This window comes from Cucurbita maxima, unplaced genomic scaffold, assembly GCF_002738345.1.
Source record: "Cucurbita maxima cultivar Rimu unplaced genomic scaffold, Cmax_1.0 Cma_Scf00007, whole genome shotgun sequence".
Classification (NCBI taxonomy): domain Eukaryota; kingdom Viridiplantae; phylum Streptophyta; class Magnoliopsida; order Cucurbitales; family Cucurbitaceae; genus Cucurbita; species Cucurbita maxima.
Window position 1 is genome coordinate 5,090,190 of NW_019272023.1, and position 27,235 is coordinate 5,117,424.

General features: G+C 36.6%; 6 protein-coding genes across 11 annotated transcripts in view; 2 read left to right on the forward strand and 4 right to left on the reverse strand.

Moving 5' to 3' along the window:
• The window catches only part of LOC111481445 (nucleolin 1-like), a 16,449-nt gene extending 14,462 nt beyond the window's left edge, over nt 1–1,987 (forward strand). Inside the window, exon 19 of the mRNA XM_023126856.1 lies at nt 1,959–1,987. Within this exon, the coding sequence (XP_022982624.1) occupies nt 1,959–1,963 (5 nt within the window). The 3' untranslated portion in view covers nt 1,964–1,987. The remainder of the gene's footprint in view (nt 1–1,958) is intronic.
• Nucleotides 1–12,149, reverse strand: part of LOC111481443 (ENHANCER OF AG-4 protein 2-like) — a 17,619-nt gene extending 5,470 nt beyond the window's left edge. For both annotated transcript variants that reach the window (XM_023126853.1, XM_023126851.1), the window contains exons 1-11: nt 11,563–12,149; nt 10,619–10,695; nt 7,952–9,937; nt 7,357–7,843; nt 6,940–7,048; nt 6,597–6,709; nt 6,327–6,514; nt 3,971–4,640; nt 3,388–3,895; nt 247–339; nt 54–139 (exon numbers count right to left, since the gene is read on the reverse strand). In XM_023126853.1, the coding sequence (XP_022982621.1) occupies nt 75–139; nt 247–339; nt 3,388–3,895; nt 3,971–4,640; nt 6,327–6,514; nt 6,597–6,709; nt 6,940–7,048; nt 7,357–7,843; nt 7,952–9,937; nt 10,619–10,695; nt 11,563–11,673 (4,407 nt within the window). In that variant the 5' untranslated portion in view covers nt 11,674–12,149 and the 3' untranslated portion in view covers nt 54–74. The remainder of the gene's footprint in view (nt 1–53; nt 140–246; nt 340–3,387; nt 3,896–3,970; nt 4,641–6,326; nt 6,515–6,596; nt 6,710–6,939; nt 7,049–7,356; nt 7,844–7,951; nt 9,938–10,618; nt 10,696–11,562) is intronic.
• A 1,657-nt stretch (nt 12,150–13,806) lies between these two features.
• LOC111481454 (ATP-dependent Clp protease proteolytic subunit 2, mitochondrial-like) lies at nt 13,807–15,414 on the forward strand. The gene is made up of 2 exons (XM_023126871.1): nt 13,807–14,198; nt 14,735–15,414. The coding sequence occupies exons 1-2, from the start codon at nt 13,883–13,885 to the stop codon at nt 15,151–15,153; spliced, it is 735 nt and encodes a 244-aa protein (XP_022982639.1). The 5' UTR covers nt 13,807–13,882; the 3' UTR covers nt 15,154–15,414.
• A 2,424-nt stretch (nt 15,415–17,838) lies between these two features.
• LOC111481457 (60S ribosomal protein L44) lies at nt 17,839–19,701 on the reverse strand. Its single transcript, XM_023126877.1, has 4 exons — nt 19,600–19,701; nt 18,912–19,091; nt 18,740–18,814; nt 17,839–18,078 (listed from the first exon to the last, which is right to left on the reverse strand). The coding sequence occupies exons 1-4, from the start codon at nt 19,600–19,602 to the stop codon at nt 18,019–18,021; spliced, it is 318 nt and encodes a 105-aa protein (XP_022982645.1). The 5' UTR covers nt 19,603–19,701; the 3' UTR covers nt 17,839–18,018.
• A 674-nt stretch (nt 19,702–20,375) lies between these two features.
• Nucleotides 20,376–22,863, reverse strand: LOC111481447 (serine carboxypeptidase-like 35). Of its 5 annotated transcripts, none has more exons than XM_023126864.1 (8): nt 22,468–22,863; nt 22,278–22,376; nt 21,993–22,181; nt 21,703–21,791; nt 21,330–21,617; nt 21,032–21,168; nt 20,849–20,941; nt 20,376–20,756 (listed from the first exon to the last, which is right to left on the reverse strand). In XM_023126864.1, the coding sequence occupies exons 1-8, from the start codon at nt 22,748–22,750 to the stop codon at nt 20,492–20,494; spliced, it is 1,443 nt and encodes a 480-aa protein (XP_022982632.1). In that variant the 5' UTR covers nt 22,751–22,863; the 3' UTR covers nt 20,376–20,491. The 5 variants fall into 5 exon arrangements, with proteins under 5 accessions (XP_022982632.1, XP_022982633.1, XP_022982631.1 ...); XM_023126865.1 differs by having other exon boundaries at nt 21,993–22,150; nt 22,280–22,382; XM_023126863.1 differs by having other exon boundaries at nt 21,333–21,617; nt 22,278–22,382.
• A 351-nt stretch (nt 22,864–23,214) lies between these two features.
• Nucleotides 23,215–26,769, reverse strand: LOC111481446 (serine carboxypeptidase-like 35). Its single transcript, XM_023126859.1, has 7 exons — nt 26,416–26,769; nt 25,730–25,834; nt 25,383–25,660; nt 24,986–25,300; nt 24,250–24,386; nt 23,694–23,786; nt 23,215–23,545 (listed from the first exon to the last, which is right to left on the reverse strand). Exons 1-7 carry the CDS (start codon nt 26,714–26,716, stop codon nt 23,287–23,289), a joined length of 1,488 nt encoding a protein of 495 aa, XP_022982627.1. The 5' UTR covers nt 26,717–26,769; the 3' UTR covers nt 23,215–23,286.
• Nucleotides 26,770–27,235: the final 466 nt, after the last annotated feature.

Genomic DNA, 27,235 nt, shown 5'->3' on the forward strand with positions numbered 1-27,235 from the left:
AAAAAAAAAAAAAAAAAAAAAAAAAAAAAAAAAAAAAAAAAAAAAGAACTCACATTGGAAAGAAATAACACCTATTATGCAGGCCGCCAACAATTAAGAGTGTCTTGCCTAGATGGTAACATTTGAGGAACGGCATGACCTGGAAAAATGTGATAAAAGACTTTTCTCTATAAAACTGGGAAAAATGTGATAGAAGCTCTTCATAAAACTAAAATTGGAAACAATATAGGACAATGGAAAATTCACCAGAAATTGGCGCTCCAGATGGAAGACTATTGGAGACTGGACGCTGAAAACCAATATTACTTTGTGGTCGTTCATAAGGTGGTTGAAAATAGCCTACAAAGAAATTATTTAGCATCAGGATTGTGGATACTGGTAGGCAAAAAAATATGAATATCAAAGAAAATCTTACGATTAGTCTATTCATTTCTGTAAATCATAAATTAAGCTTAAATACCTTCCGAGAATAAAATAAAAATTGAAATAGTATATCATAGATCAAACAAACAAGCACTAGAAACCAAAGAGGCCAATTTGAATAACAAACGAGGATCAGGAACTTTTACATGGGTAATTTTTCCTAACAAACGGGGAAGAATAACAAGCACTACACAGGCATACAAAAAAAAAAAACCCAACAAAAAGAAATTCAAAGAGCTACAAGAAAAAGACTCCAATCAGGAATAAATCCTAATATAATTACAAAAAGACATGCCCCACGGTCAGTGTTTTAAAAAACATGTGCTTTGGCGCCTAGGCTCTGAGCACAACATTGGCTGGCACCTAGCTTCATTGTCAGGAAGTCATAGCCAAAGCGCACCTTCCATGAGAACCCAAAGTCCAAAAAGAATTTGTATGTTTTGACGCTAAACGCAGAAACCCTCGTGTTTGGGGATTTTTTTAAACTAATATAAACATGTATTATTTACTTGGAATTAAAACCCTTGGCCCATTTCGCCACCATCTCCTCATTGCTACACACAACTACATCTCCAATAAGCACTCTCTCACTCTCAATCGTCAGACATTCTTTATTCATCTTAAGTAAGCACCCTCTCCTTCTTTCTTAAAACTTTATGTTTTTTTTTTTCTTTTTTTGTGGAGTATTGACCCCAAAGAACTGCTACCCTTTAGTCTGCCTCAAGTGTTAAAAAAATACTACCCAGAATGAGGCAATGAAACCAACAACCTTCCAGAACTTCACCTTAGATCTTCCAATGCCTCTAAAAAGCCTATCGTTCCTCTCAAGCTCTTAACCAAAGAATGAAGAAAAAACATGCATGCCAAAGAAGTGTCCTACCTAATATGGGGAGGAGACATTCAAGCCTTACAATCCTTCCTCCGAGTCAACATGACTCTGAACAACTACATCTCCAATAAGCAGTCTCTCACTCTCAATCGTCAGACATTCTTTATTCATCTTAAGTAAGCATCCTCTCCTTCTTTCTTAAAACTTTATGTTTTTTTTTCTTTTTTTGTGGAGTATTGACCCCAAAGAACTGCTCACTTTAGTCTGCCTCAAGTGTTAAAAAACATTACCCAGAACTAGGCATTGAAACCAACAACCTTCCAGAACTTCACCTTAGATCTTCCAATGCCTCAAAACAGCCTATCGTTCCTCTCAAGCTCTTAACCAAAGAATGAAGAAAAAGCATGCATGCCAAAGAAGTGTCCTACCTAATATGGGAAGACATTCAAGCCTTACAATCCTTCCTCCGAGTCAACATGACTCTGAACAACTACATCTCCAATAAGCACTCTCTCACTCTCAATCGTCATACCCATGAAAAGAGAGCATCATTGTGGCCCTAAAAAGAAAGGAAAATGTTTATGCACACGAAACTGTTCACTTCCATGCAAGACGTGCTTGGTAAAGAATTTAACCTTCTTTTGGACCTTAATCTTCCAAAACCATAAAAAATGAATGGGTGATTGGGGGAAGCGAGACAATCCTCATTAGAAGAAGAGAGAACTAGAAGAGAAGCGTTATGAAGAAGTTGAGGACCAAAAACAAAAAATGTCTCCTACCTTGAACAATAAGCGAGTCACTCAAATACAAATCAAAGAGCATCCTCTATAGACTTCCAATCAATGAGAGGATGACGAAACCCCAAAGCAAGAGACAAAGAAGTTACAAATGCCACAAGCTTAAAATTCAAATTGAAAAGATGGTACTAAGCCCTAGGCTTCCATAGCCATCCCCAATAAAGCATTTAAAAAGGTGAGAAAAGAAAGGGAACATTGAAGCAATATCTTACCACGGTTTAAAAATGATCCCATTAGCCTACTACAAAAGACTAACTCAAAAGGATGAGGGGAATACTTGTTCACAAGAAATCTATGCCACTGAGCCCTAGGCTCCCAAAAGAAACTGCTACAATTGTTCTTCGGTTTCAGCCTACCATACCAAAACCCCCAAACTCCCAAAGATGTAGCGACTATGAGGAAATCTCACATCCTCCCCAAGCTTTTACTAATAAACAAATGAATTTTGAAAAAGGTAATCAAATACAAAGGAACCTTGGAGAGCATATCTTGAATAAGTCTCCCTGAAGAAATCTTTTTTCCAGAAATCATTTTTCAATGAGAGATGTTTTTAAGATATTTCAAGCACGGTGGACCAAAAAGAGATACTCCTTGAGTTATGACCAAAATATGGAGGAGCCCTAGATCGACAAAAGCAAAGCACTCACCTCATAGCCCACAAAAGATGCCCAAGTATTCAACTCCAAGAGGTTGCAGTTAATGCAAATAATGGTGATGTTTCCGCTCTTAATCTTAAGACTCAACATCATTTCAAAAGACAGTAAGGTATTCATGTTAACAAAGGCAATATCCTACGCATAGCAAAAGAAAAAAGTATCGTCTACAAGCAAGAGGTACGAAAGGTAAATTCTCACACTTCCCACAAAAAAGCACTTCATACAACCTTCATCCACATCAGTAGAGGCCAACCTACTCAAAACATCGACCACTCGTATGAAGAGAAAAAGGAAGAGAGAGTCAACCCGCCTCAGGACCCTAGAAGCATAATCCTTCCCTCTCAGCTGATTGTGGAAGTCTACATTCCTCACGCACATCTTAGTACATTCCATTGGGTTCATGCTTCCAATTTTTTCATGATCACTTTCTTTTGTCATTGGCCGTTGGAGGAGTTATGTACTAGTTGAAGTTGTGTGCATTTGTATACCTTCTATGATACACGTCAACTTCAAATTATCACATTGTAAAAAAAATACCCAATAAAGAAAAACATTTGACAATAGCCAGCCAAACATACCCATTTACATAACTTCTCCCATCATCAATACATATCCAAACAAAGACATTAAGCTACGAGATTATGACACCAAGATAGACAATTAAATATGTAAATTTTAATACCTTCCTGGCTGAATGGGGGGCCTGGATGTGATGGATTTCTCCCCCCATTCATCCATACACCTTGACGATTTTCAGTTTTGAACTCACTTGAAGGCATTCTCCATTGTTCATCACCTAAAAATGGCCTTCGGCCATCCATAAGGGATGGCGAAGAAAATGATTGATGGTATGGATGGGGAGGATGCTGCTGCTGAACGGGAGGCTTAGCATAAGAGAAATGAGTGGGTGGGTTTTGAGGTGGGCCAGAATGCATCTGTCTTTGAATAAAGTTTGGGTTACCTTGCTGATATTGCTGGTTTGGTTGAGAAATTTGTGTATTCAGATATATATCATTATGTCCATACTCTGATTGCCTTGAAGAATCAAATCCAGAAGGTTCGATAGAACTGCAGACAGGAGCTGGGACAAAAGGAGGTGGCTGCTGGCCATACATTTCACTCTTAGCAGAAGCATCCACGTGACTCCCATGAGAAGCATTTCCAGCCATCATTTGCACATGCTGATTTCCCTGTAGAAAAGACATGCATACTAAGAACTACTATACCCATACAACAAATTTTCAACAAGTATATTGAATCCTTACACTAGCTATGTTGCAGTATTCACGGGGTATTGAAGCTTGATAAGGAAACTGTCCTGAAGGCTGCTGTGAAGATTGAAGCGGTAATATCTGCTGGTTTGGCAATGGAGGATGACTGGGTACTGGTGGTTGGGGAATTAATGGTGGTGGAGGCGGTGGAGGGCATGCAGATGGTAGGGGAGGAGGTGGTGGCAATGACGGAAGTGGTGGAGGTGGTAAGGGTGGTGGTGATGGAGAGGATGGAGGTGGGGGTGGGGGTGGGGGTGGTGAAGAAGGTAAGGGTGGGAGTGGAGGGGGAGAATCAAGAGGTAATGGTGGAGAACCATCTGGCAGAGGGAGAAACTCTGAAGAAGTATTTGAAGCAAGTTCTGTTGCCCTGTCTGAAGATTGATGTTGAGCATCTATTTCAAAAGAATCACCTCCCTCCAACGATTTTTCATCCTTTGGATGGCCAGAAACATCTTCCATTTCAAGTTCCACGTCCACATCCTCTAAGATGCGATGACGCCTGTCACTCGGGGTAACTGCACATGCTTCTGCCTCTTCAACACCATGCCTTGGTTCAGTCAAAGTTGCATCACTGGCTTCTTTACATGGGGAGGTAGGAAGGTCCTCATCTTCGTCCTCAAATACATGTGAAGATAAAAACCCAGGCAGTTGGAATGTTGCATTGCTGAGACAATTCCAGAAAGAGTCACAAAACAATTGACAAAAAGAGAAAAACAGAAGGAATGTCCCATAAAATCACATTTCCATTCAATTTTATTGGTTTTTACAAGATACAACATGTCAGCAAACAAACTTGTACGTCAGGAAGGGAAAAATTATGTCCACCCTACACCAAAAGGCCAAGGAAGATTATCAGAAGACTTTACATAAAAAGTTCCTCTGATTTCTAACTCAACATGATCCACTTGAGACATAACGGTACAATCGAAATACAAGCCCATAGGAAAATATAGCTTGAAAAATAGGATAAGAAAAAATTTTATTGGTGTATGAAACCTACAAAAATATAGCATGAAATAATAAAAGTAAAATCACAAGAACGAAATAAAAGAAACTCTTCTGCCATACAAACCAACAAAAGTAGGAAAAACATATGGATACTAGATAATCTGTCCAGTAAATGGAAGAGAACTTCTTAATACACCCCTAAGGATTGAAGAAAAATTGGCAATATCAGTGACAATGTTCCCAATAAATTGAAATCGGGTACTGTGGCCAGGAAGGGTCAGTGTTACAAACTATCGTGACATTTTGTCAACATCCAGAAGTTACCACTAACAAGTTAAGAATATCTAGCTTGAAGGAAAAAATCTTTTAAAGGGGAACCAAAGGAAGAGCTTATGTATCTAGTTGGAATTCCATAGAAGAAAAAAAAACCTTTTTTGTCACTGCAATCTTAAGGGCTTTTCAGAAATGGAAACCTCTATTGGACTTCGGTCAAATTAATGCCTGGCTGTCCAATCACTCTATCTATATCTATGTGTTTAATGACTTCGTTAAAGCTTTTCTTTGAACTCTTATGCTGGAGAAAAACAACAAAAAAAGGGAGAATAGAGATGTTTCCAGTCCTACAGGAGCTTATAGTTTTTGTAGTTTTTTTTTTCTTCTTTTTCTTTTCTTGTTTCACAAGAAACAAATTTCATGATATGTAATTTCGAAAGAGGGGGAAACCACCATCTAACCTCTCCAATTGGATAAGCGAGTAGTAAAGCTATATTGAGTTTTCATCATGGTGCAAATTACCCAAATGTTCTTGTAACTTGCTTCATGTTCTCTCCATGCTAAATGGAAAGTATTCTTAACTTCCTTACCTCGGGAAGCGGATTTCCTCCCTCTTCTTTTGAATATTTAAGACTCCCAATGAAATAATTTCTTGAAAAAATAAAACAAAAGACAATAACCGAACAAAAACAAAAGCCTTAAAATCCCCAGGAAATTCTGACGAAGTGAAAGCAAAATTTTTATTGAAGGGGAAGATCTCCTCAACTTACATACAAGATTATTTGAAACATACAAGCCAAGAAACCAATCAGAAGATATACTTGCTTTGTACCTAGGCTAACCATTACCAAATTCCATACCCAGTATTACACAAAACTAGATGACTTATGCTTCAGGAACACAGTTCTTTGTTTTCTTTTAAAGGAAGAAAAGGTAAGGGTGAAATAATATTCATGGAAATATGATATGAAAAATTAAATATAAATAATGATGCTTCAGGAACACAGTTATTTGCTTTCTTTTAAAGGAAGAAAAGGTAATGGTGAAATAATATTCATGGAAATATGATATGAAAAATTAAATAATAATAATATAAGGTGGAAAGTTGAAAGTGACGTGAAATTCAGACCTTCCATACTCATCAACAAGCATGCCTTCCATTTCTCTGATTGGATCATCTATGGCTCTCTCAGCACGAGATGGACGTCTGAGGGTGAAACCAATAGATGAATCCTCATTTGACACTCCAATTTCATCCATGTAACGTCGAAGAACAGATTCGGGTAAGATTTTCCTCTCCAGCCAGAGACGAAGAACCTGGAGAGAATTCCTCAGGAAATATATTCAAAATTATTTCAGCATGATCCATACACCTGTAAAGACAAGTAAAAATAAGCACCTTGTGACATTGACGACGATTTTCACGAGCTCCAGCACCTGGTGGTGCAGCAGCCCCAAGAAGGCGTGGCAATGCTGCTTGAACTGTAGGAATGTAAGAAGCTCCAGCAATACCTAATATCAACATAAGAAGAAGTTATCTTTTTGGTAATCCAATGGAAGCTTCTTTTGATACTCCATTCATCAATGCAATTTTCTTTTATAAAGATTTAAAAAGAAGAAGAAAGATGCCATGGTGAGAAGTAGAAATGAAGAATTTCATAACATAAACATAGAGGTGATGTGTATAGTATTCCCATTGAGGACACTTATACTTCTAATAAACCAATCTTATGTGTGTCTACCTCTTTGAGTATGCGAGCATTGTGTTATAGAATCCACAAGAAAAAAGAGATCCACTTTGCGATGAAAACTAGATTCAGACTCCAACTTCCGGATAAGAAGTTCAACAACCTGCAGATGGATACACAGTTAGACACTGAATCTCAACCAGAGATTCTTCCAATGGCCATTAATTTGCAAATGAAAGCTTATATAGACTAAGTCATTTCAAAAGCCAAATCCATTCCAACAACCAGACAAAATCATTTCTTCTCCCTCTCTCTCTATATATAAAGCTTTTTCTTCTCCATATGGACTCATAATTATATAACTCTTCTTAAAAATAATAATAAAAAAAAAAAAAAAAAAAACTTTTAACAACAGCCTTTTAAACCAGGATAATCCAACTACCATTAACAAGCATTTGAGTCGCAACCTACCTCATTTGCAATGCCATATCTGGCACAATCAATAGCCAACCGAGTTGCACGTCCTATACTTTCTTTAGTTCTAGATAAAGTCTCTATCATTCCTTCAAAAGCATCTCGTGCAACAGCAGCCTCAGTGCCACCACTTAACGGATCTCCAACAGATCTGTGTACTGAGTTGACTCTTTTCTCCTCTATTTCTTCAACATCAGTGTCATTTTGTGATGCTAATTGATGTCCTTGAGTTGATGGAGAAGCCACATCCTTCTCATGAAAACGTCCCTTCAAGTCTGTCAGCATCAAATGGGTGGTACTAGATAAATGCGGCTGGACTGGAGTAGGACTAGGACTACCATGGACATCAGTGGATAAAATATCAGGATTAAAAAACCCATGGACATTGTGTGAATGAGCTTCCCTCCTTTTAGCTTGAGCAGCTGCAATTAGATGCTTCATGGACATGGCAGATTCCGTGACTTTGAAATCACTGACTAAGCTTCTATTTATAAAAAAAATTAAAAAAAAAAAAAGTAATCAATTTAAACATCATTTAGAAGTTGAAGCTTCGTCTCCATTTAAGCAAAGAAGGGGATAATTAAATTGATACCTTTCACCGTGAAAATCATCATGATCCATTGAACTTCCCACCATGATTGTAGGGTCATTAGCTCGTGATTTTGGAGTAGCTTTGGACTTCTCTCCTGAAGAATGTGACCTACTCTTTTGGAGGAAAGATGGCTTCTGAGAAGAGCTGGGAGTTGAAGCCAAAACCATGGACTTCACAGAACCCATCTGTGGTTGTTTCTGGACACCAGTATTGGAGGCTTTGATTGGGGGTTTCACAGTCTTCGCTCGATCCAAAGCTGTAGTGCTATTAGCTAACGAAGGAGACTTTTTTGGGTAAATCAAATTTGGTTTAGCCTCCTTAGGTGGCAGCTGCTCATATCCTGATTTTGAAGGACTTTCAGAGGCATTAGCAGCCAACGGTTTTTCTTGCTGCAGTTCTTCAGTTTGGGATTTTTTAGGAGATGACGACAGCCTCTGCACCTGACCAGTTGATTCCTTAAAAAGTTCGTGCTCTGATCCACTAATTCCATTTACAGTCAAGGGAGAAGTAATAGGACTTTGATTATGCTCATTGTTATTGTTACTAGCATCTGGACCATCTGAAGCTGCATCAATATTCCATGACGATCCATGAACCGGAGTCTTAGGATCTTCATCATCGTCATCAAAAATGCAAACTGCCCTCCTTTTTCTATTGGAATGATTTGCCAATAGTTTATCACTGCTAGAACGTGAAGCATCATGCCTCTGTGAGAACGGACTCTTTTCATTTTTAGCATCTTGAACGGCAGTTGTAGAATCAGACATAGCTTCGAGCGCTCGATGATGTCGCTTTGTTAGAGGCAACACAGTTTCATCACCAGCTGCAGAATTAACAGAATCTGAACGGTGACTAGATTTTAAAAGGTTTTCTGATTTCAGACTGGCCATCGACTTTTTCAACTCAGATTTTTTAACCACTTTTTCATCAGCCACAACAGGTTTAGTGGAAGAGGAAACCTTTATGTTGTTTCTGGGTGTTCCCTTATTCTCCCCTATTTCTCCTCGCTTCAACTTTTTGGCAGGACGCGAACTTTCACTTGATCCCAAATCAGATTTTCCTGATCCAACCTGAAGCATCTTCCCCACACTGGCTTTGCCTTTGCCCTGACCCTGTTCCTTAGGGTCCTTAGGACTGCGCCTCGTGTCTGCAACACTATCTCTATCCTGAAAACGTTTTTTATCCTTTGGCGGGTCTTTAGTCTTTTTCCCATGACCAGACTCAGAATTTGGTTTCAGAGTTCTAGAGCCATGTTCCCTCATACCTTCACCAGAAGTCGATTTTCCTTTCTTTCCACTCTTTGAGTCCACAAAAGATTCTGGAAGATTGAGACAATTATCAGGAATTTCGCTCTTAGATGCTGTTACAGCAGAGCCTTTTCTCTTGTGCTGTTTAGCAGTGCCCTCTTGTTTCTTCTTTGAACTTGCACCTTCCTTTTTAACATTTTGACTGTTGGTCGTAGATGTATTCTGGAGTTTGGAAGGCTTTTCTGTTTGAGCAATATCTTTAATTGTTTCAGATGTCACTGCTTCATTCTTTTGTGCAACGTCTAATATACTGCCGTTCTGCTCAGAAGAAATTCCTAAAGATGAATCATCAGACTGATGTGGTTCTACGGAAGGCTTCATGTCTTGAACATTAGTTTCATCTCGTTTTTGTGAACAACGCTCAAGTCTAGAGCTACAGTCACCCATGCCTTCATTTACATCATCGTCATTTGATTCTGCAGTACCCACTTCATCCTTCAAGTCAACATCTAACTCATTATCTACAACCCCATCAGTGCAGGGAGCACCACTTTCAGTTTCCAATCTTTCCACATCAACGCTCATGCCACTATTTTTCTCATTTTGTTTTTCATCAAAAGCTGCACATATTTCCCTCACAGCTTGAGCAAACTGAGTTGATTTCCCTTGGCAACGAGCAGATAATTTATTCTTTTCCACAATAGTGAAGGCCTGAACGTCAGCAGGGGCTACAAAAGCTCTGTGAATTTCAATACATGGATAAAAATATTAAGAAGTGTAAGAGGTATATGTGTGTTCATAGCATAGATTCACGAGACAAGAAAAAGAGACAAGAAGTATATTGTGTATTGTAGCATACAGGAGGAGATAAAAGAAAAACCTACAAGGAAAGAATACATGTAGACGGGGCAAGATGAAAGAAAATAACTGAAAATATGACCCATTAAACGATGTCGACATTTGAAAAGAATATGGATAATGTACACAGATCATTCTAAGTTAAATTTAGCCATCAATAACAGAGAACGTGGAAGAGAATTTTTTAAACTTTGTACAGTTAGAATAGTGTACTTGACAACAAATCTTGGCGTATCCCAAACTATACACGTACAGAAAGGTAATTTAAGCAACCAATAATTATAACTTATTGTTCGAGTGCAGCAATTATATTCCTGGAAACATTGACAAAGTTACAACTTTTGCAATTAAAAATATAAAGAAAAAAATAAATAAATATAAGTAACCCTGCGCCAGACAATGCATGCAGGAAGCTATTCTCAAGCACCTTTCCAGGCATATGCACAAACTAAGCAATCAAAAGCCATATGCACAAACTAAGTTTTTGTATATGAGAGAGAGGGAGAAGCATATGCACATTTCAAGCTCAAATTAAAACAAAAAACTAAGAAGAGTTACTTACATTTCTAGCGTTCCAAAGAAATGGACAAAACATTTCTTCGGGTCAGGAGATTTTTCCCAGTCCTCGGGCCTGCTAATCTGTAAACATAACACCATCATACCTTATAACTCCAAATGACTAAGTAGTTATCCTTGCTCAAATTAATTCAGTTTTATCTTTTTATAAAAAAATAGCGTAACAATTAGCTTACCACCCAAAAGAAATGCTCTCTCTGACCCAACACTCAGTAAAATAATGGCAAGAACATAGGACTATTAACGCTTTTCTTTAGACCTTAGTGATTAAACGTTCTAGTAATCTTCCATTTTTTTTTATAATGAGAAACTAGAGCCCTATATTGTAATTTACTTTTTCGTGGCTCCTTTGCCTGGTTATGGTTCCAATTTTTCTTGTGCCTCTATTTTTTACTTTCATTTCTCCTAATGAAAGCAAACTCATTGGCCCCCCAGTAAGGGAACGCATGATTATGCCCTGATCCTAGTTCGTAACCGTATACTAAAAACAAGACATATCTTCACATGAGATTTAACCAAAATAATTTCATAACCGTAAACCAAAAGCAAAACAAAAACCCCGAAGTTGTAACAAAAAAAATCTTGAGGAATGGATGGATATGAGTGGAAGAATTAGAGGAAGTAACAAGAACATCAAGCTCGAAAAGTTCTTAAGAACAAAACATAGCATAAGCAATACAAGAAAATAAAAATAAAACTATTACTTTAATCACAGTAACACCATTGAAAAAGAACTCCAATATGCTAAAAGAAGATGAGAGGTAGGATGAGACAAAGGGGAACGAAAAAAAATTAATCACAGTAACAGCTCGACACTCATGAAACTATTACTTTCTGCGAAAGCGAAACACATTGCCCAAATTGCAATACACCACATACACAAAATCGCAACAACGTATTAAAAAAAATTAAAAATAGCGAAGATTGTACCTTGGCTGGCCAAGCAGGAAAACCCTTGACCTTAGCGAGGACAAGATCTCCCATACTGAGCTCTCTATTGGCCTTGGCTTTATTCGCTCCGCGTTTCCGACCCGGAGGCATGGTCGTATATATGAACAACGACGAACAAATAAAAAAAACCCTAAAACAAACAAAAAAAAATTCAAAGACGACGCCGGGGCAAAACCCAAACCCAAAATTTCAAAATCCACACAGGCCGAGAAGTATCCCCGGGAAAACGCGGAGACGATGAAACCCTCGCCGGCGGTGGATGGCCCCGGCGGGGGTAGGGCTATAGCATCGGGAGAGGAGGGGGGTTTAGCGGCGGAAATTTAGAAGTGATGGAGTGGAAGGAGGATTTTTGGAGACGGTTGAGTGGAGATGATTAAGAGGAAGATTTGTAGAAGGATTTGGGATTAGCGATATGGGATTGGTCGCCGGTTCCGGTGCCGGTGCCGGTGCCGGTGCGGAGATGGTGGCGATTTTAGAAGAAAGTGAAGTGCAGTAGAGAGGGAGAGAGAGAGGGTATTTGGGAGAGATTTTGGAGAGGGAGAGGGAAAGCTAAGACACAGAGGGAAAGCCAGAAACAGTGAGCTGAGAGAGAGATTTCAAGGTTGGCTCATAGGGTTCTCTCACGGCTTCGCCTGCTTTCGGGTATCCGTGAGTAGTTGACCCGACCCGGTTTGATTACTTTTCTTTTTTTTTTTTTTTTTTTTAACCACAATACTTGTGTGAAATCCATTTTTCTTTTTAGAAAAATAATAAATTTGTGTTATTGGCTAAAATATCATACAGATTTTAAATTTAAAAATTATATTAAAATATTTTTTAAACTAAAAATATATATTTAATTAAAAAAAACACTCCTAAACTATTTTTGACTTTAGGTCTGTTCAGTTGGTTTTGTCGGAAAAATTCGGTCTCGATCTCTCCCTCGCTTATTCTCTCTCGATATTTCCTTTTTTTTTCTTCATGCAGGTGATGTTTTGGAGGATGGTAGGAGTTCGTGAAGTCATTTGGAATACAGTAGAAATCAGAAGAGAGCGTGTCTAAGAGGGGAGCAAGAATTACAGCGCCGAAACTCGAACTTCATTTGCAAAATGAACCCGGTCAATAATTTACATCAAATTTTAGCATCAACCTCCACTCATAAGGGTTGAAGACCTACTTCAATGACGGTGGCTTCGTCCGAAGTTATAGTCAAGCCTTCGGCCGTCTCTACATTTTTAACAATAGTCTAATAATTGTCTAACAATAACATCGTGTCACCATCGGAATCTCAAACAATAACCCCGCTGCATCAAGATTGATTTTGACAAACAAGGCTAGAAGAGGTCGTTAATGAGATTCTGTTGCCTGCCAAGACCTCATTTGAGATTTAGTAATTCATAGTATGTCTCGACATCTTCGTGTCGGTTGAACTAGATATTTTCATTATGTGTCATGTACGTCTAGCTAAGAGGGTCTGACCGTTCTATCCTCCAATGTTGCCATTCATTTCGACTCATCGAATAGGTCTAGCTCATTTTTTCAAACTCTTCATAAAAAATATAGCAATTATGGTCAAATCATTTGTAGCTATTACAAAGTAATTGTACAAATAATGTTACAAAAGCAGACACTTAACCTTATCAATACCCTATATATTCTTTTGGTTATTATCTGAACATGATCCCTCGTATGTCAATCGTACATTGTTCGGTATTACATTTATAATCTGAAAATTTTCATATAATAAATAGGGTACAAACCCGAGTAGCAAAGACAGTAACAAACTACGAGAACATTATTAGCTAGCACGATCAAGGACTTTAGTCCTATTCTTCGACCTAATAGTCGATACTCATTCAATCCAACATATGTAGTTTCAATACGTGCACATTTGAAGTTATCTTATACATATTTCAAACATACGACGGACAACAGTAACAAAAAAAAAAACATAATTTTAATTATTTAAAATCAATTTTGATTTCAAACAATTAAATACATTTTTAAATATTGAAAATAGTTTGCGCAAATTTGAAAGTTTAATTGATAAATTTATAATTTAATTTGTATCTTTATATAAAATAAAGATGGATTTTAATCTTAAAATTCAAATGAGAATTTATGGGAAGAAGTAAATAAAAAGAAATGTAAAATATCTTCGATCAAAATTCAATTATTTTAGGAAAAAAAAAAAAAAAAAAAAGCTAATGGGCTCATTAATCCGGCCCACGAATTTAGAGAAGAAACTCTCAAATCTGGAGGTTGAAGTTTGAAGCAGGTAAACCCTCGATTACAATCCCAACAATCGAACCAGTTCGCCATGATTTGGAGGAGTTTAGCTTCCACCTCTAACCTCCTCGCTAAATCCTTCGGTTCGGCGAATGGAGCGACGGCGACGAGGGATTTTCGGCGCGCTTACAGCTTGATTCCGATGGTCATTGAACACACATCAAGAGGAGAAAGAGCCTACGATATCTTCTCGCGTCTTCTCAAGGAGCGCATAATTTGCATCAATGGTCCAATTTCTGATGATACTGCTCATGTTGTCGTTGCTCAGCTTCTCTTTCTGGAGTCTGAGAACCCCTCGAAGCCCATCAATATGTACCTCAACTCCCCCGGTGGCGCCGTCACTGCTGGTATAATACAAAGATTTATGTTACTAATTCAACCACTTCATTGTTTTGTTCATTGTCGCAACTTCTAACAGTTTCTGGACTTGTCGTTTCTGACTTTGAGAATGTTGTTAAGACCATGAACAAATGGTTAGATTGGGTTAAGGTTGATTTATCGTGATATTGAAGTGGGAGATTATCACTAAATAGTCTATAGGTTTAATCTTTTGGGTTTTGGGTTTTGGGTTTTGGGTTTAGTGGTGCTCAATTTATAGTTTTACTGATTCGAATTATATGCTTCCCAATTTGATGTTTGTTGTCAAGAAAACTATAGGTTTTCAAATTATTTCAGTTCACTAATTATGAAATTTGGCTGATCTCACGCTGGAACTCTACTTCCTTCCTCCCAATGATGTTAATTTCCAATGTTTGTTACTCCAATAGGCTTCAAATTGATTTTATGTTCCTAACTTAATAGTCATAAACTTCGTTGCAATTGCTAAGAAGATTCGAGGCTTTCACCTTTGATAGCATCACCAATATTTGCCATGTATTTACAGGGCTTGCGATATATGATACTATGCAGTATATAAGGTCGCCCATCAACACCATCTGTTTGGGTCAGGCTGCCTCGATGGCTTCTCTTCTTCTAGCTGCTGGTGCCAAGGGTGAGAGACGATCGCTTCCTAATGCAACTATCATGGTTCACCAGCCTTCTGGTGGATATAGTGGGCAAGCGAAGGATATGTCAATTCACACGAAACAGATTGTTCGGGTTTGGGATGCACTAAATGAGCTGTACTCCAAGCATACGTCACAGTCAGTAGAGATTATTCAAAAGTATATGGACAGGGATTATTTTATGACCCCAGAAGAGGCCAAGGAGTTTGGCATAATCGATGAGGTGATTGATCAAAGGCCAATAGCCCTGGTGACTGATGCAGTTGGTAATGAAAGCAAAGATAAAGGTTTGAGTTAAGAATTTGAGGTAGGATCTTGATGTAAAAGCATGACACTTTCAAGTTCCTTACTGACTTTTGATAGATTTATTCGAAAGTTAATTTTATCTTCCTAGATCTGATGGAAATAATTATTTTTTCCTAGCTAAATGTCCCTTTGGCTGTTTGGATCTGTACTGTTATTTTGTGTATCCAGCATTGATATGGGTATTGACAGCTTTTATTAACACTTCATAGAGAAAAGCTTGAAATTTAATAAAATTTCAGAATTTGCTCGTATATTAGATATTTTTACTTTATCCATTTTATATCTTATTCTTCTAGATCACTTATATAGAAGGATCATGAAACAAATGGATCACAATCTGCACTTTTGAGAAGTTATAGGGATAGGGTCCACTATATGACACGGGAAATGAAACTATGTAAACTTTTCATCGTGTCATGTGCTGCATAATTCATCCAAAAGCACTTGCAGGTTCTTATGAGATGCTTACGACTGTGTGGCACAATTTTATCGAATGCATCAGACTTTGGAGAATTTGTACTTCAGTCCAGGTACACATACTTCTTTGCAATGCGATTAGAACTCGCCGACTTTGATTAAGATTTCTTTGTGCTATGATGTGCTCATTTGTGCGTACATTGCTAATACTACCAGGAAAAGATTGCTATAGTAGTGCAAAACATAGTTATTTTGGATTTTTTGATCTGAACTGTCCTGTTCTTCCATACCTATGTTTTATGATTTGATCACATATGGAGTATCTGTATGTTTCTTCAGCATGGTGTTAATCCTTTGCTGCTTGTTTCATTATTTAATGCAGTTGTCCTATGTTTTAACGTTCATTTCAAGCTTTAGTTTTGTATTACGTTTTCGGTTATGGAGTGAATTAGTGTTTGCTTCATACACATGGTTTGGTTCTTAGTGAACCCACATTTGTTAGAGATGGAGGACTTTCCTTTAATTTCCTTCAAGTTTTTCGTAGTACTTGTTGATTAAAGAGACTTGTAGTGCCTTTATGGATAGTTGTTAAGCTGTGAACATTCTATTATAGTGTATACATATATACTTGATCTGAAGGTATTTCTTGCATTTAGCTTCACTTTTTAGCGGTTTTGGTAAATTGATAGTGTATCAGGGAGTATAAATTGATGGGTTTAAGAGGCAAGGCACCAATTAACAAGGTAAAGGGTCTCCTAAAGTCATGGCGACCACTCTACGTAGTGTACTTATTTCTTATGTGTTCTAATCGGTATTCGGTTATATGATTAGTCCAAATGTGCACAGGTTAGATATATATTCTGGCAAACAAACTTTGAAACTTTTCTCTTTGTTATAAAAATTCTTTTATTATTTCAAAAGTTGTAAGATCTTTTGTTCTAAAACTACTTTCGGAGTAAATCCTTTAAAATTTTGGATGAAAATTATGAAATGAAACATGTGTTGTAGTGACTCGGAACAATGAGGTGGTGATCAAATTTCAACTTTTATTGCAAGTCATTGTCATTTCAGATGGTAATAGAAAATAATTTTTTTTGTAGAAGGGGCAAACTTTGTAGGTAATTTATTTATTTATTTTTGTGATTTAGCCTTATATATATATGTATGTATTTATAAAGCCCTTCTTAGTTACTAGATTAGCCACCATTTAGAACATTTGGTTTCATTCTCAATCCTTTATCAGTTGGTAGTTTTGTTATGGGGCCTCAACGCAAAAAATTGATTCTTTGATACATTATGGCTCTTAGGCTGAGTTTTAAGTTGTGTCGATGGATTAATTATCGACTTGGCTTGACTAATTGTAAGCAAAAATAAAATTCTACCATCATGTTCTTAAGAAAATTTGATCTCAAATCAAATTATGGCATCAAGAGTTGATCTCAAATCAAGAAAATCTGGCATATTCATGATTAAAGCTTGTGTGAATTTAAAAATCAAAGACACAAAAAAAATTAATATAGGAATCAGGTCTCTAGGTTTAAATTTTGATTGGAGTATAGATTTGTATAGTACAACAAAGAAAATATAGCAACATGTAAACTAAACTTATGCACTCTTTAACACACAAAATTCTTAAACTTAATTAAACTAAGCAACTTTACACTCAAACATAACCATTTATAACTCATATACTAATCAACTTGAGCATTCCAAACGTCTCTTTAATATCTCTTTAATGTTTGAGATTATTTTTCTAAAAATATACATGCAATGCATAAATATGTAATGAGTGGGGGAAAGATGCATGAAATGAATATGTATGTCCATTTATTAGTTAGCATAATAAGATACTAGAGATTTTAAGGCACAAAACAAAGACAAGCATTAACTAATTCTTCTTTTCATTTTTGATTCTACCAGTTGGGGGTATCAATATTTTCAATTTTTTTTTTTTTTTACTTTATTTTCGTGCGCAATCAAACCAATTTAGGAACATTTTTATTATACTCAAAAGACAAATACATTTGATTGTTGAAGTAATTCTTGGAGCATTCAATCCCAGATGGTAACTGGGATATGAAAATGAAGTGAAAAAACGCATAAATTTCAAAAACAAAAGCTATCTAACAACTATTCATTAAAACGAATACACCCCAACTTTGTTGTACTGAAAAAAAAAAAAAAAATACTTTGGTAAGTAATGATCGATTCATCATGTGAATATGCAAACAAGTTTCTGTGAGAAACGACTCTGAACACATCAAACGAAGAGCATCAAAACTTTGAAAATTCAACAATAAATATGAGAAAGTTTCAACTAAATAGTATCGTTAGGACATGTAGAACTAATTCATGAACAAAACAGAGTAATGCTGCAAAATCTCCATAACAACTGATCTTACGAAAAAGAAATGAAAAAAGATAAAAACTGATAAAGGGTCTAGAAAAGAGAAGTTCCCTTCCCCTTCTTGTCTCCACCGATTTCGAAGTGCTTGCATCTCTGCATTTGACAAATTAGAACTGTGATGAGGGAAAGGTACAAAATTCTGATAACAACAATTAGGGTTTCCTTACTTGGGCTTACATATTTTCTAAAATAGCTAATAATTACTTCAAATATAGTTCTTGGCGAACATATAAAAATTGCAGCACCCAGGCACCCAGTAAGTACCCAATTGATTTTGAGGGAATGATGAGTACGGTAATGGATCAAACAAATCAACCACCAGGGGTAAAGGGATATTGAGAAGCCTATCATCAACGGCCTCACAAGCATATTTACTTATGTAATCGCTCAAACCTACCACTAGCAGACATTGTCCCATTCAGGCTCTCTTTCGGGCTTCCCCTCAGGTTTTTACAACCCGTCTGTTAGGGAAAGATTTCCACACCCTTATAAAGAATGCTTCGTCTAGGGAGAGGTTTCCACACCCTTATATATAAAGAATGATTCGTTCTCCTCTCGAACCGACGTGGGATCTCACAAAAGACATCTACTTAATAAAGAGAGGACATAGACAAACAAAAACTATGCATTCCCCCCCATATGATGCTTACCACTATATGCTTGAATGTTTTTTTTAGAAAATGCATTAGATTAACAAGATACTCAATAGAGAGAGGCCATAAACACAAAATGATGAAATACTAAGCATTCTAACCTTGATAGCGTGCTGGGATACGTGTTTGCAACCTTGGCATTGCAGCCTCAACACAATCTTCTTGGTAGTTTTTGCCTTTGAGATTCACGAATTTAACTTCAGTTCTAATCTCAATGACATTGCGGAAAAAGAGAAAGTAAGAATTTAACTAGACGTGAGAAAATTAACCAACCTTCTTGTGAAACACAGGCTTGGTCTGACCTCCATATCCTGATTGTTTGCGATCGTACCGACGCTTTCCCTGTGCAGCAAGACTATCCTTTCCCTTCTTATATTGTGTGACCTTGTGCAAGGTGTGCTTCTTGCACTCCTTGCTCTTGCAATAAGTCTTCTTTGTCTTGGGGACGTTCACCTGTTTCCCATTACAACATCCACAATCAAATCTTAAAATCATAAAGCTACAAGCTGAAAAGATAAAAAAAGAAACAAATACTGCATACCCACTACTGCATTTCAATTCCATGATTTAAAATTCATTTGGAAGGGAATATCAATGATCTTATAATGAAAGATCCAGAATCGATAATTCACTCCAAGTGCAATATTCACCTCTCTGAAAAATCCCTTCGTTTAAGCAATTTAGGAAGAATCATTTCAATCTCACTCAATACTAACGCCCTCAAAAGTCAAGTGACACCCCCTCCATTCAAAGCTAAACTTTCAAAACGCAACCAATAGCTACAACTTTTTATTTATTCAATCACAGAGTTAATTGGCGGCCAAATAAAACAGAATCGAACAAGGCATCAGAGACGTAGAACACAGAAGGAATCAAGAGAAGAAGTACAGAACCAACAAGAGAGGTTCAAGATAATACATGAGTAGCTATTGTACTGAGAAACAAAGGTGAAGAAGAGTACCATGACGGCTGGACGTCGACGAGGCCTGCTCGAAAACCCTAATTAATGGCAAATAGCAACCGAAGGCGAAACGAGAGCCATATATATGTTGAACTGGAGAAGAGAGCCAGGGGATCCTGTTTGCGTTTGTGGATTTGGGCCCAACCAAAGACGTCCACGGCCCAATATAATTTTATAAGTATTTAAATAAATATATATATATTTTTTTTTATGAATTAAATTGTTGATTAATTTTTTTAAAATTTATTTGTTAATCTAAAATAAATAAATTCTTATTATAATGGAACATTATATTATATTTTTGCTTAGGTACCGTTTCAATAAGATGAAAAATTATCCATTAATTGAAATGAATATAAATTTTTAAAAAATATATAAAAGATTCTATTTTTTTCTCTATTTCTTATAACCGAACAAGGGCAGACCTAGTTCGAGGGACATGAAAGAAAAGCCGAACAAGGGCAGACCTAGTTCGAGGGACATGAAAGAAAAGTCTATCGGCCCTTAAATGGTATTTAGTATTTTTATCAATTTAGGTGGAAAGAGCACCGGTAAAAAGTGAATTGTTTTTAAAAGAACGACGATTGTTCGTGAATGTTTCTACATAAAGACCCCTAGCGAAAGCTCGAAAAAAAAATGAGTGCACGATATACGCCACAAGTATTCTAAAATTCTTAAATCAGATTCTCGTAAGAAAATCATAATTTGTCATGAGCTATCATATCTGTAGTAGTCTAGCTGCAAGAGAATTTGATATCCACACACATAAAAAATAGTTAGGGACGTAAAATATATTTAGTCCAAAAATATTCTACATAAATGGAAAAGCGTTGGCTAAAAATAGGTATCATACAAATGATTGACATGCATTACCTCTCTTAAAATCGAAAGTTTAAATAATTTTGGAAGCTACGGGCAAACGGTTGCCCGAGAGAAAGTAAATGAATAGAGCGAGCGACTGTCGAGGAGCAAAGACGGGGGTTTGGTGGCCTGCCCCTCTAATGGTAGCCAAGGTGAGGCCTTCTTGGTAGGTTTCAACCCAACCAGCTACTTGACGCCTTTCAAGCCATGCTCTCCATTCTTCTTCGACCTTTAAATTCATTCTCTTTATACTATATCTAGTTGACGTTATCGGTATCCTTCCATCCGTATCACCGCTGCATTCATTTTAACGAGTAGCTAAATAGTTAAAGCATATGTATCATCAACCAAAAAACTAATAGGTTGACGAAGATAGAGCAAAAATTACCTGTAAATCCAAATGCGATATCGTGCTTGAAGTAACTTGTGAATGATGGGCAAGACAGAATTAGGAGAATCAATCCAATCTTTGATCACATTGCTGCCACCAAAGTTTAGCGACAAAAATAAGTATTAACACTTATCAATCACGTCTCTAATATTTTAAATTCGACCACATTCTAAAACATACCTGCACAGGGTATAAGGATAAGAAAGTTTGGTAACATTAGCATGGAGAGCCCTTTGAACATCCTCTCTGTTGAAATACTTTTTTGCATAATTTGCACTACATGGATCGTACCCTCTTGGTACCTTACTCCATAACATCTGATTCAAAACCAAATTTAAGCATCAAACCGAACATATAGCTCATCAAATAAAACATTAATTACCATTCCAAAGGTCGATAATTCAACCCTTTCCAGATCTGTAGTTATTGAACTAAAAAAATGGATTTGAAAGATTTTTCGAGGGATATGAAATCTTACGTGTTTTGAGAAGGTTTGAGGAGTAGTACCGATGAGTCGAAAGACCGAGTCCAAAGAAGAGGAGAGGCAGGTAGGAGCGTAAATGTTATAGATATCAATTTTGGAGTAAGAAACAAAAAAATCTCTATAGTGATTGAGACAAGAAAGTGGTAGGTTTTCAATATCGACCGAGAAATTGCATTCTTTGAAGATGTTGGCATGGAGTTGATCTGATATTATGGCATGGCTCCATGCATATTCCACCATTCCTATAATGTCTGTTTCATCGTTAATGGTTGCATTTCCAATCTAAAAATAATAATAAATAAAAATCAGTCATAATGTATTAATTATAATGCTTAATTAAAGCCTAAAATCATTCATATGAAGTTACCATTATGCCCTTGAGGTTGATAATCAAGTCTTTGCTAGAATTTTTGTTTCTCTCATGAATCAGCTCAGCAAGTTGGGGAGCATAATGTCCTTCAAACAAATAATATATAAATAAGAATTATTATTATTATTATTATGTAAATAACAATTTTTATCCTTTTTAATCCGGTTCCAATTTAGACAATATTTTAATTTTATATTACATAAATTTAAATTCTTCGAATTCGTAGAATCAAATGTTCGAGAATGAAATTCAAACGATAGAAATAGAAAATTGGAAAAGAAAAATACCAGCGTAGCTCTCTCCAGCTATATAGAAATCATGAAGTTTGAAACTCGGGAACCTTTTAAACCAGCTAATAAGAAAGGTATAAGAATCTTCAGCTGTGACTTTATCACCGAGCTTATACAAATCTGATGATTTATTGGTATAAGAGAATCCCACTCCCACTGGTGCCTCCAAAAATAACATATTTGCGGCTATTCCCAAAAAAATAAATAAATAAATAAATAATCTAAGTTTTGCCGAATAAATAATGGAAATTATGAATTTAAATTGAAACATAATAATTTTACCTTTATTCCAAGAAAACGGGTTGAGTTTTAGCTTCCCATTACTCTGAACAAGGAAAGGGCCGAGTTCTTGGGCAGCTCCATAAGCTATGGAGGAACAACCCGGTCCTAGTAGATAAAACATTAATTATTTTTTTAAAATGAATATTAAATAAATAAAAAAAGACTAACAAAATAAAAACTAAATAAGAACCTCCATTGAGCCAGAGAACAAGGGGCTTAAGAGCGACGTCGTTTTGAGCCTCAAAGAACCAGTAAAACAGAGCCTTCTCTTCGCTCGGCCGGAGTTTGATATAGCCGGCGTAATGCCGGAACTCGACCGGGGGCTGGTCCGGCAAGTCGATGACTTCGTCGGCCTCTCGTCGCCGTGAATCTCTGTCGTCCAATTCCTCTCCGCCGATCTCCGACGAGAAAACCACCGCCGTTAAGAACAGTAAAGCGAAAAACAACGGCAACAAATTCCCGGAATTAGGCATCGGCGACGAACGGCAATAATTCTGGTCTCTCTGTTTGGAATTGTAGAGAGAGAAAAAGGAGAATGAATGTGGAGAGGGAAAAGTGGTGAATTATATTATTGAAAACAAGAACATTTGGTTGCCAATGTCTTTAACTTATTGAATTCATTGGAAAAGCTTTTTTAATTTAATCATTCTTTTTTGTTTAATTTTGATTTTAATTCTTCAACTTTTTTTAAATTTTCTCTTTTCAGCACATGAATTATTCCTTTTCAAAAATAAAAAAATGGTCAAAAGCGATTATTTTTTATGAAACTTTATAATTAAACCCTTAATTACAATTATTTTATAAGTTAAAAGGGGAGTTTAATCCAATTGTGAAAATACTAGAATACCCTTGATTCTTTCAATTTACAATAATTCAAACTTACTGCTAGCAGATATTGTCTATTTTGACTCATTACGTATCACCATCAGTCTCACAATTTTAAAACGTAGGTAACCATTGTCTTATTTAAAAATAAAATAGTTATCGAACAGACTCACCCTCCAACAATTTACGAACGAGTGGTGGGCAAAGTGTTGGTGGAAAGGAAATGAGAGAAAAGGGAGAGGGATTGTTGAGGAGCAAAAACAGGGACTTGATGGCCTGCCCCTCTCACACTAGCCAAGGTGAGCCCTCCCCTGTAGGTCTCAACCCAACCAGCCACTTGATTCTTGTGGTACCATGCCCTCCACTCTTCTTCTATTTCCAACCCCATCTTGTTTATGCTGTACCTCGTCGACGTTATTGGAACCCGTCCATCCGTATCTCCGCTACAAAAATACATAGTGCTCGTTCAAAATACTTTCTAATTTAAACACTTCATTCTTTTTTTTGATAGACTTCGATTTTATTTAAACATGGCCAAATCTTATGATGCAACATGTCACGGTCGTTTAAAAGGGATTAAGAATTAATTACCTGTAAACCCAAATACGCAATCCGACATTGAGGAGCTTGTGAATGATAGGCAACACCGAGTCAGTTGAATCCGTCCATTGCCTAATCACACCACTGTGCACAAAAACGAACCAACATTCATACTCATACCGTTTCGAGTTTCGGGTTTTAGGTTTTGAACGTGTATACTTACATACATGATCGTGATTCAAACGACATAAACAAGTATCGAGGAAACGAGCTATTTATTAGAGAGAGAGAGATGGATTCATTGATGATGATGATTTTAATGGCAATGGCAGAAGAACACAGAAGGGAAAGCTCCAGTTCAATCACTCAACACATGCACTTATTCATTGCACACACACTTTCACTTTCTTCCCCCACCCCACAATATTAATGCTAACACCTAGTCCAACTCTTAAAATCAATATCCACTTCTAGATTGATATGAGTATCGTTTGATATAATAATGAGTATGTAAACTAATACGAACATAATTTCAAACTAAAATTTATGTTTGAAGAATACGAACATAATTTTAAACTAAAATTTATGTTCGAAGAATAGAAAATACCTGCAGGGAGTATACGGATACGATAGTGCTGTAACGTTAGCATGAAGAGCCCTTTGAACATCGTCTCTATTGAAGAACTTTTTTGCATAACCTTCGGTACATGGATCGTAACCCGATGGAAGTTTATGCCACAATTCCTACAACACAATACATATTTACTAGCAAATTCTGAAATAGAGGTACGTACACCTGTTGTTCATAAGATTCGATAATTCAATCAACCCAATTTATTAAATTGTTAGATTTTTTTTTTTCGATTTAAATTTTTGAAAAATTAAAAAATTGGTTCCGATTGTAAGTTACAACTCAACACAACTCTACTCAACCTTTTAAAAAGATTAAAAAAAATTTAACGTTTGTAATTGATATTAATAATGTTGTGAGATCTCATGTCGGCCGTAGAGTAGAATGAATAATTGTTTATAAGGGTGTGGAAACCTCTGACTACCAAACTCATTATAAATTTTTGAAGGGGAGATTGAAAGAAAAAAAAAACAATATCAACTAGTGGTGAGTTTCGGCTGTGACCCAACTGAACTAAAAGACAGAGAGTTGAGTTGGGAACTCTATTGACACTGTTCGAGTTGGTCCAAAAGATATTTCCAAAACACGTGGACTGAAATAATTCAAAACGAAAACAAAATAGTAACAAACTCACACATGCATCATATAATCGAACAAAATGAGCTCAGAAATATCGAAACAAGGTCAAAATCTAGAGGAACGAGGAACTTACGTGTTTCGAAAAGATTCGAGGAGCAACACCGACGAAGCTCGAGAAAGTCGACTTAGAAGAAGAAGAAGGAGAGAGGCAAATAGGAGCATAAATGCTATAAATATCAATATCAGAGTAAGCCAACAAGAAGGCTCTGAGATGATCATCACAGTGGCCTGTTGCTGTTTGGTTAACGGACTCAGAGTTGGATTCAGGTGCAAACTGGCAGTCATTAACTATACTATGGTAAAGTTTATCAGAAATAATCCCATGGCTCCACGCATACTCAACCATTCCCTTCGAATCCGTCTCGTCGTTGATCGCAGCATTCCCGATCTATTTTCACCATCAATAACTCATCACGACACCATTTCGATCCATCTTAATTTCTAAATCAAGAAATGAAAAAAAACGTTACCATAAAACCCTTGAGATTAATAAACGTATCCTTCGAAGAATTCTTATTTCTCTCGTGAATGAGCTCAGCTAGCTGAGGAACATAGTGACCCGCGTAACTCTCTCCAGCTAAATAAAAATCATGAAATTTGAAACTTGAGAATCTTTTGAACCAACCGATGAGAAAGGCGTAAGAATCTTCAGCTGTGACCTTATCACCGAGCTTATATAAATCCGATGATTTATTGGTATAGGAAAATCCAACTCCGACCGGTGCCTCCAAGAATATAATATTTGCAGCTGAATAATATTTTAATATAAATATCATATAATTTATTTATCTTAATGAAAGTAATTTTTTAAAATTACCTTTGTTCCAAGAGAAATTATTGAGTTTTAATTGGCCATTGCTGTGAACAAGGAAGGGGCCCAGCTCTTGTGCAGCTCCATAGGCTATGGATGAGCAGCCTGGCCCTGATTTTATCAATTTAAATAAAAATCAAATAAATTAAAAAAGGGAAGGTGGGCCCAGGGAGAGAAATGGAATTTCAGAATTTGGAGGGGCCGTTAGTCGACGGTAGAAGGGAATATAATATTGTCTCTTCTTTCAATAAAGTTGGATTTTTGTATGATAGGACTGTCTCTTTTACCAACACAAGTCCGTTACTTGACAGACTCATGCGCACGTTTTCTTCTTTTTTAGTCTCCAAGGGCATTTTCGTCATTTCGAATTCTTTTTAAATAAATTTGAGTTTATTATTGTTTAATTTATGGATTCTTTTTTTAAAAAAGCAAAATAATAATAATAATAAATTGTTAGGGCAAACATAATTTAAGGTTAGTTTTCTAGGGAAAAACATGATGATTGTTATAATAAATTTAATTATTATTAAAATTGAAATTATATAATTTTTCTATTAATTTTTTTATTATCGATTTTTAATTTAAATTAAGCAATATTTTACATTAATAAATTTTGAAAAAGGATTATAAACGGTAATCGAAAAAAAAAAAATTAGATAAATAAAAAATCGGAATCGGAAATGAAAACGAACCTCCGTTGAGCCAAAGAGCGAGGGGTTTCCGAGCGACGTCGGTTTGGTTTTCGGCTTCGAAGAACCAATAGAACAATGCCTTTTCCTCTTCTTCTCGCTCTGGACGGAGTTTGACGTAGCCGGCGTAGTGGCGGAAATTTACCGGTGGCTGCCCTGGCAAGTCGGTAACTCTATCGGCTTCTCTCCGCCGCGCTTCCTCCGCCTCCAATTCCTCTAATCCTCCAATTTCTCTCCCTTCCGCCGCTGTCGCCGCCGTGGCGAGGAGGAGAATGAAGAGAGAGGAAATTCGGAAAGGAGGCATCAGAGAGAAACAGAGAGTGACTGAGAATGGGGAGAGAAATGTAGAGTGGAAAACGCCTATTTGTAGGCGCAGAGCAGCAACCAAGATAGACACGACTCCATTTTTCACTGCCCTTTTCCTTATTTATTTATTAATAAAAACCTCCTTCATTAATTAAAATATATATTTTAATTCTATAAAATAAAGATATTAATCACGTTTCTATACCTGATTTTCAAAATTTTAATTTAGTTCTTACAATTTGAGCTTAGCTAAATTTCCATTTACTTAATTTAATTTTTATTAAACTTCCTAAATTATCCGTAAATAATATTATATCTAATGCCTACTCCATTAAAAATCGTATAACATGAAGTGGGTGGGGGCATAATGTAAATTTTGATTAAACCAATGGTCGAATAGAAATAATAGTGATCAAACTCAAACTATGCCGAAGTGGTGTGTGCGTCGGAGTCCAATAAATAATCACATGGGTTTCTTGGTCCAAGACATACTCAATTTTAGTGACGGCTTGACCAC

Excerpts from the sequence above, each read along its gene's own strand:
- LOC111481454 (XM_023126871.1), top strand. The coding sequence starts at position 13,883 with ATGATTTGGAGGAGTTTAGCTTCCACCTCTAACCTCCTCGCTAAATCC. Across the intron at positions 14,199-14,734 it reads CGGTGGCGCCGTCACTGCTG|GGCTTGCGATATATGATACT; the intron begins GTATAATACAAA and ends ATGTATTTACAG.
- LOC111481457 (XM_023126877.1), bottom strand. Across the intron at positions 18,815-18,911 it reads AGCCTGTGTTTCACAAGAAG|GCAAAAACTACCAAGAAGAT; the intron begins GTTGGTTAATTT and ends TGAATCTCAAAG. Across the intron at positions 18,079-18,739 it reads TATCCCAGCACGCTATCAAG|AGATGCAAGCACTTCGAAAT; the intron begins GTTAGAATGCTT and ends TGTCAAATGCAG.
- LOC111481447 (XM_023126860.1), bottom strand. The coding sequence starts at position 22,750 with ATGCCTAATTCCGGGAATTTGTTGCCGTTGTTTTTCGCTTTACTGTTC. Across the intron at positions 21,792-21,992 it reads AGCTGGAGAGAGCTACGCTG|GACATTATGCTCCCCAACTT; the intron begins GTATTTTTCTTT and ends ATTTGTTTGAAG. Across the intron at positions 20,942-21,031 it reads TATCCTTATACCCTGTGCAG|CAATGTGATCAAAGATTGGA; the intron begins GTATGTTTTAGA and ends CTTTGGTGGCAG.
- LOC111481446 (XM_023126859.1), bottom strand. The coding sequence starts at position 26,716 with ATGCCTCCTTTCCGAATTTCCTCTCTCTTCATTCTCCTCCTCGCCACG. Across the intron at positions 25,661-25,729 it reads TAATTTCTCTTGGAACAAAG|CTGCAAATATTATATTCTTG; the intron begins GTAATTTTAAAA and ends AATATTATTCAG. Across the intron at positions 24,387-24,985 it reads CTCGAATCTTTTCGAAACAC|GAATTGTGGCATAAACTTCC; the intron begins GTAAGTTCCTCG and ends ATTGTGTTGTAG.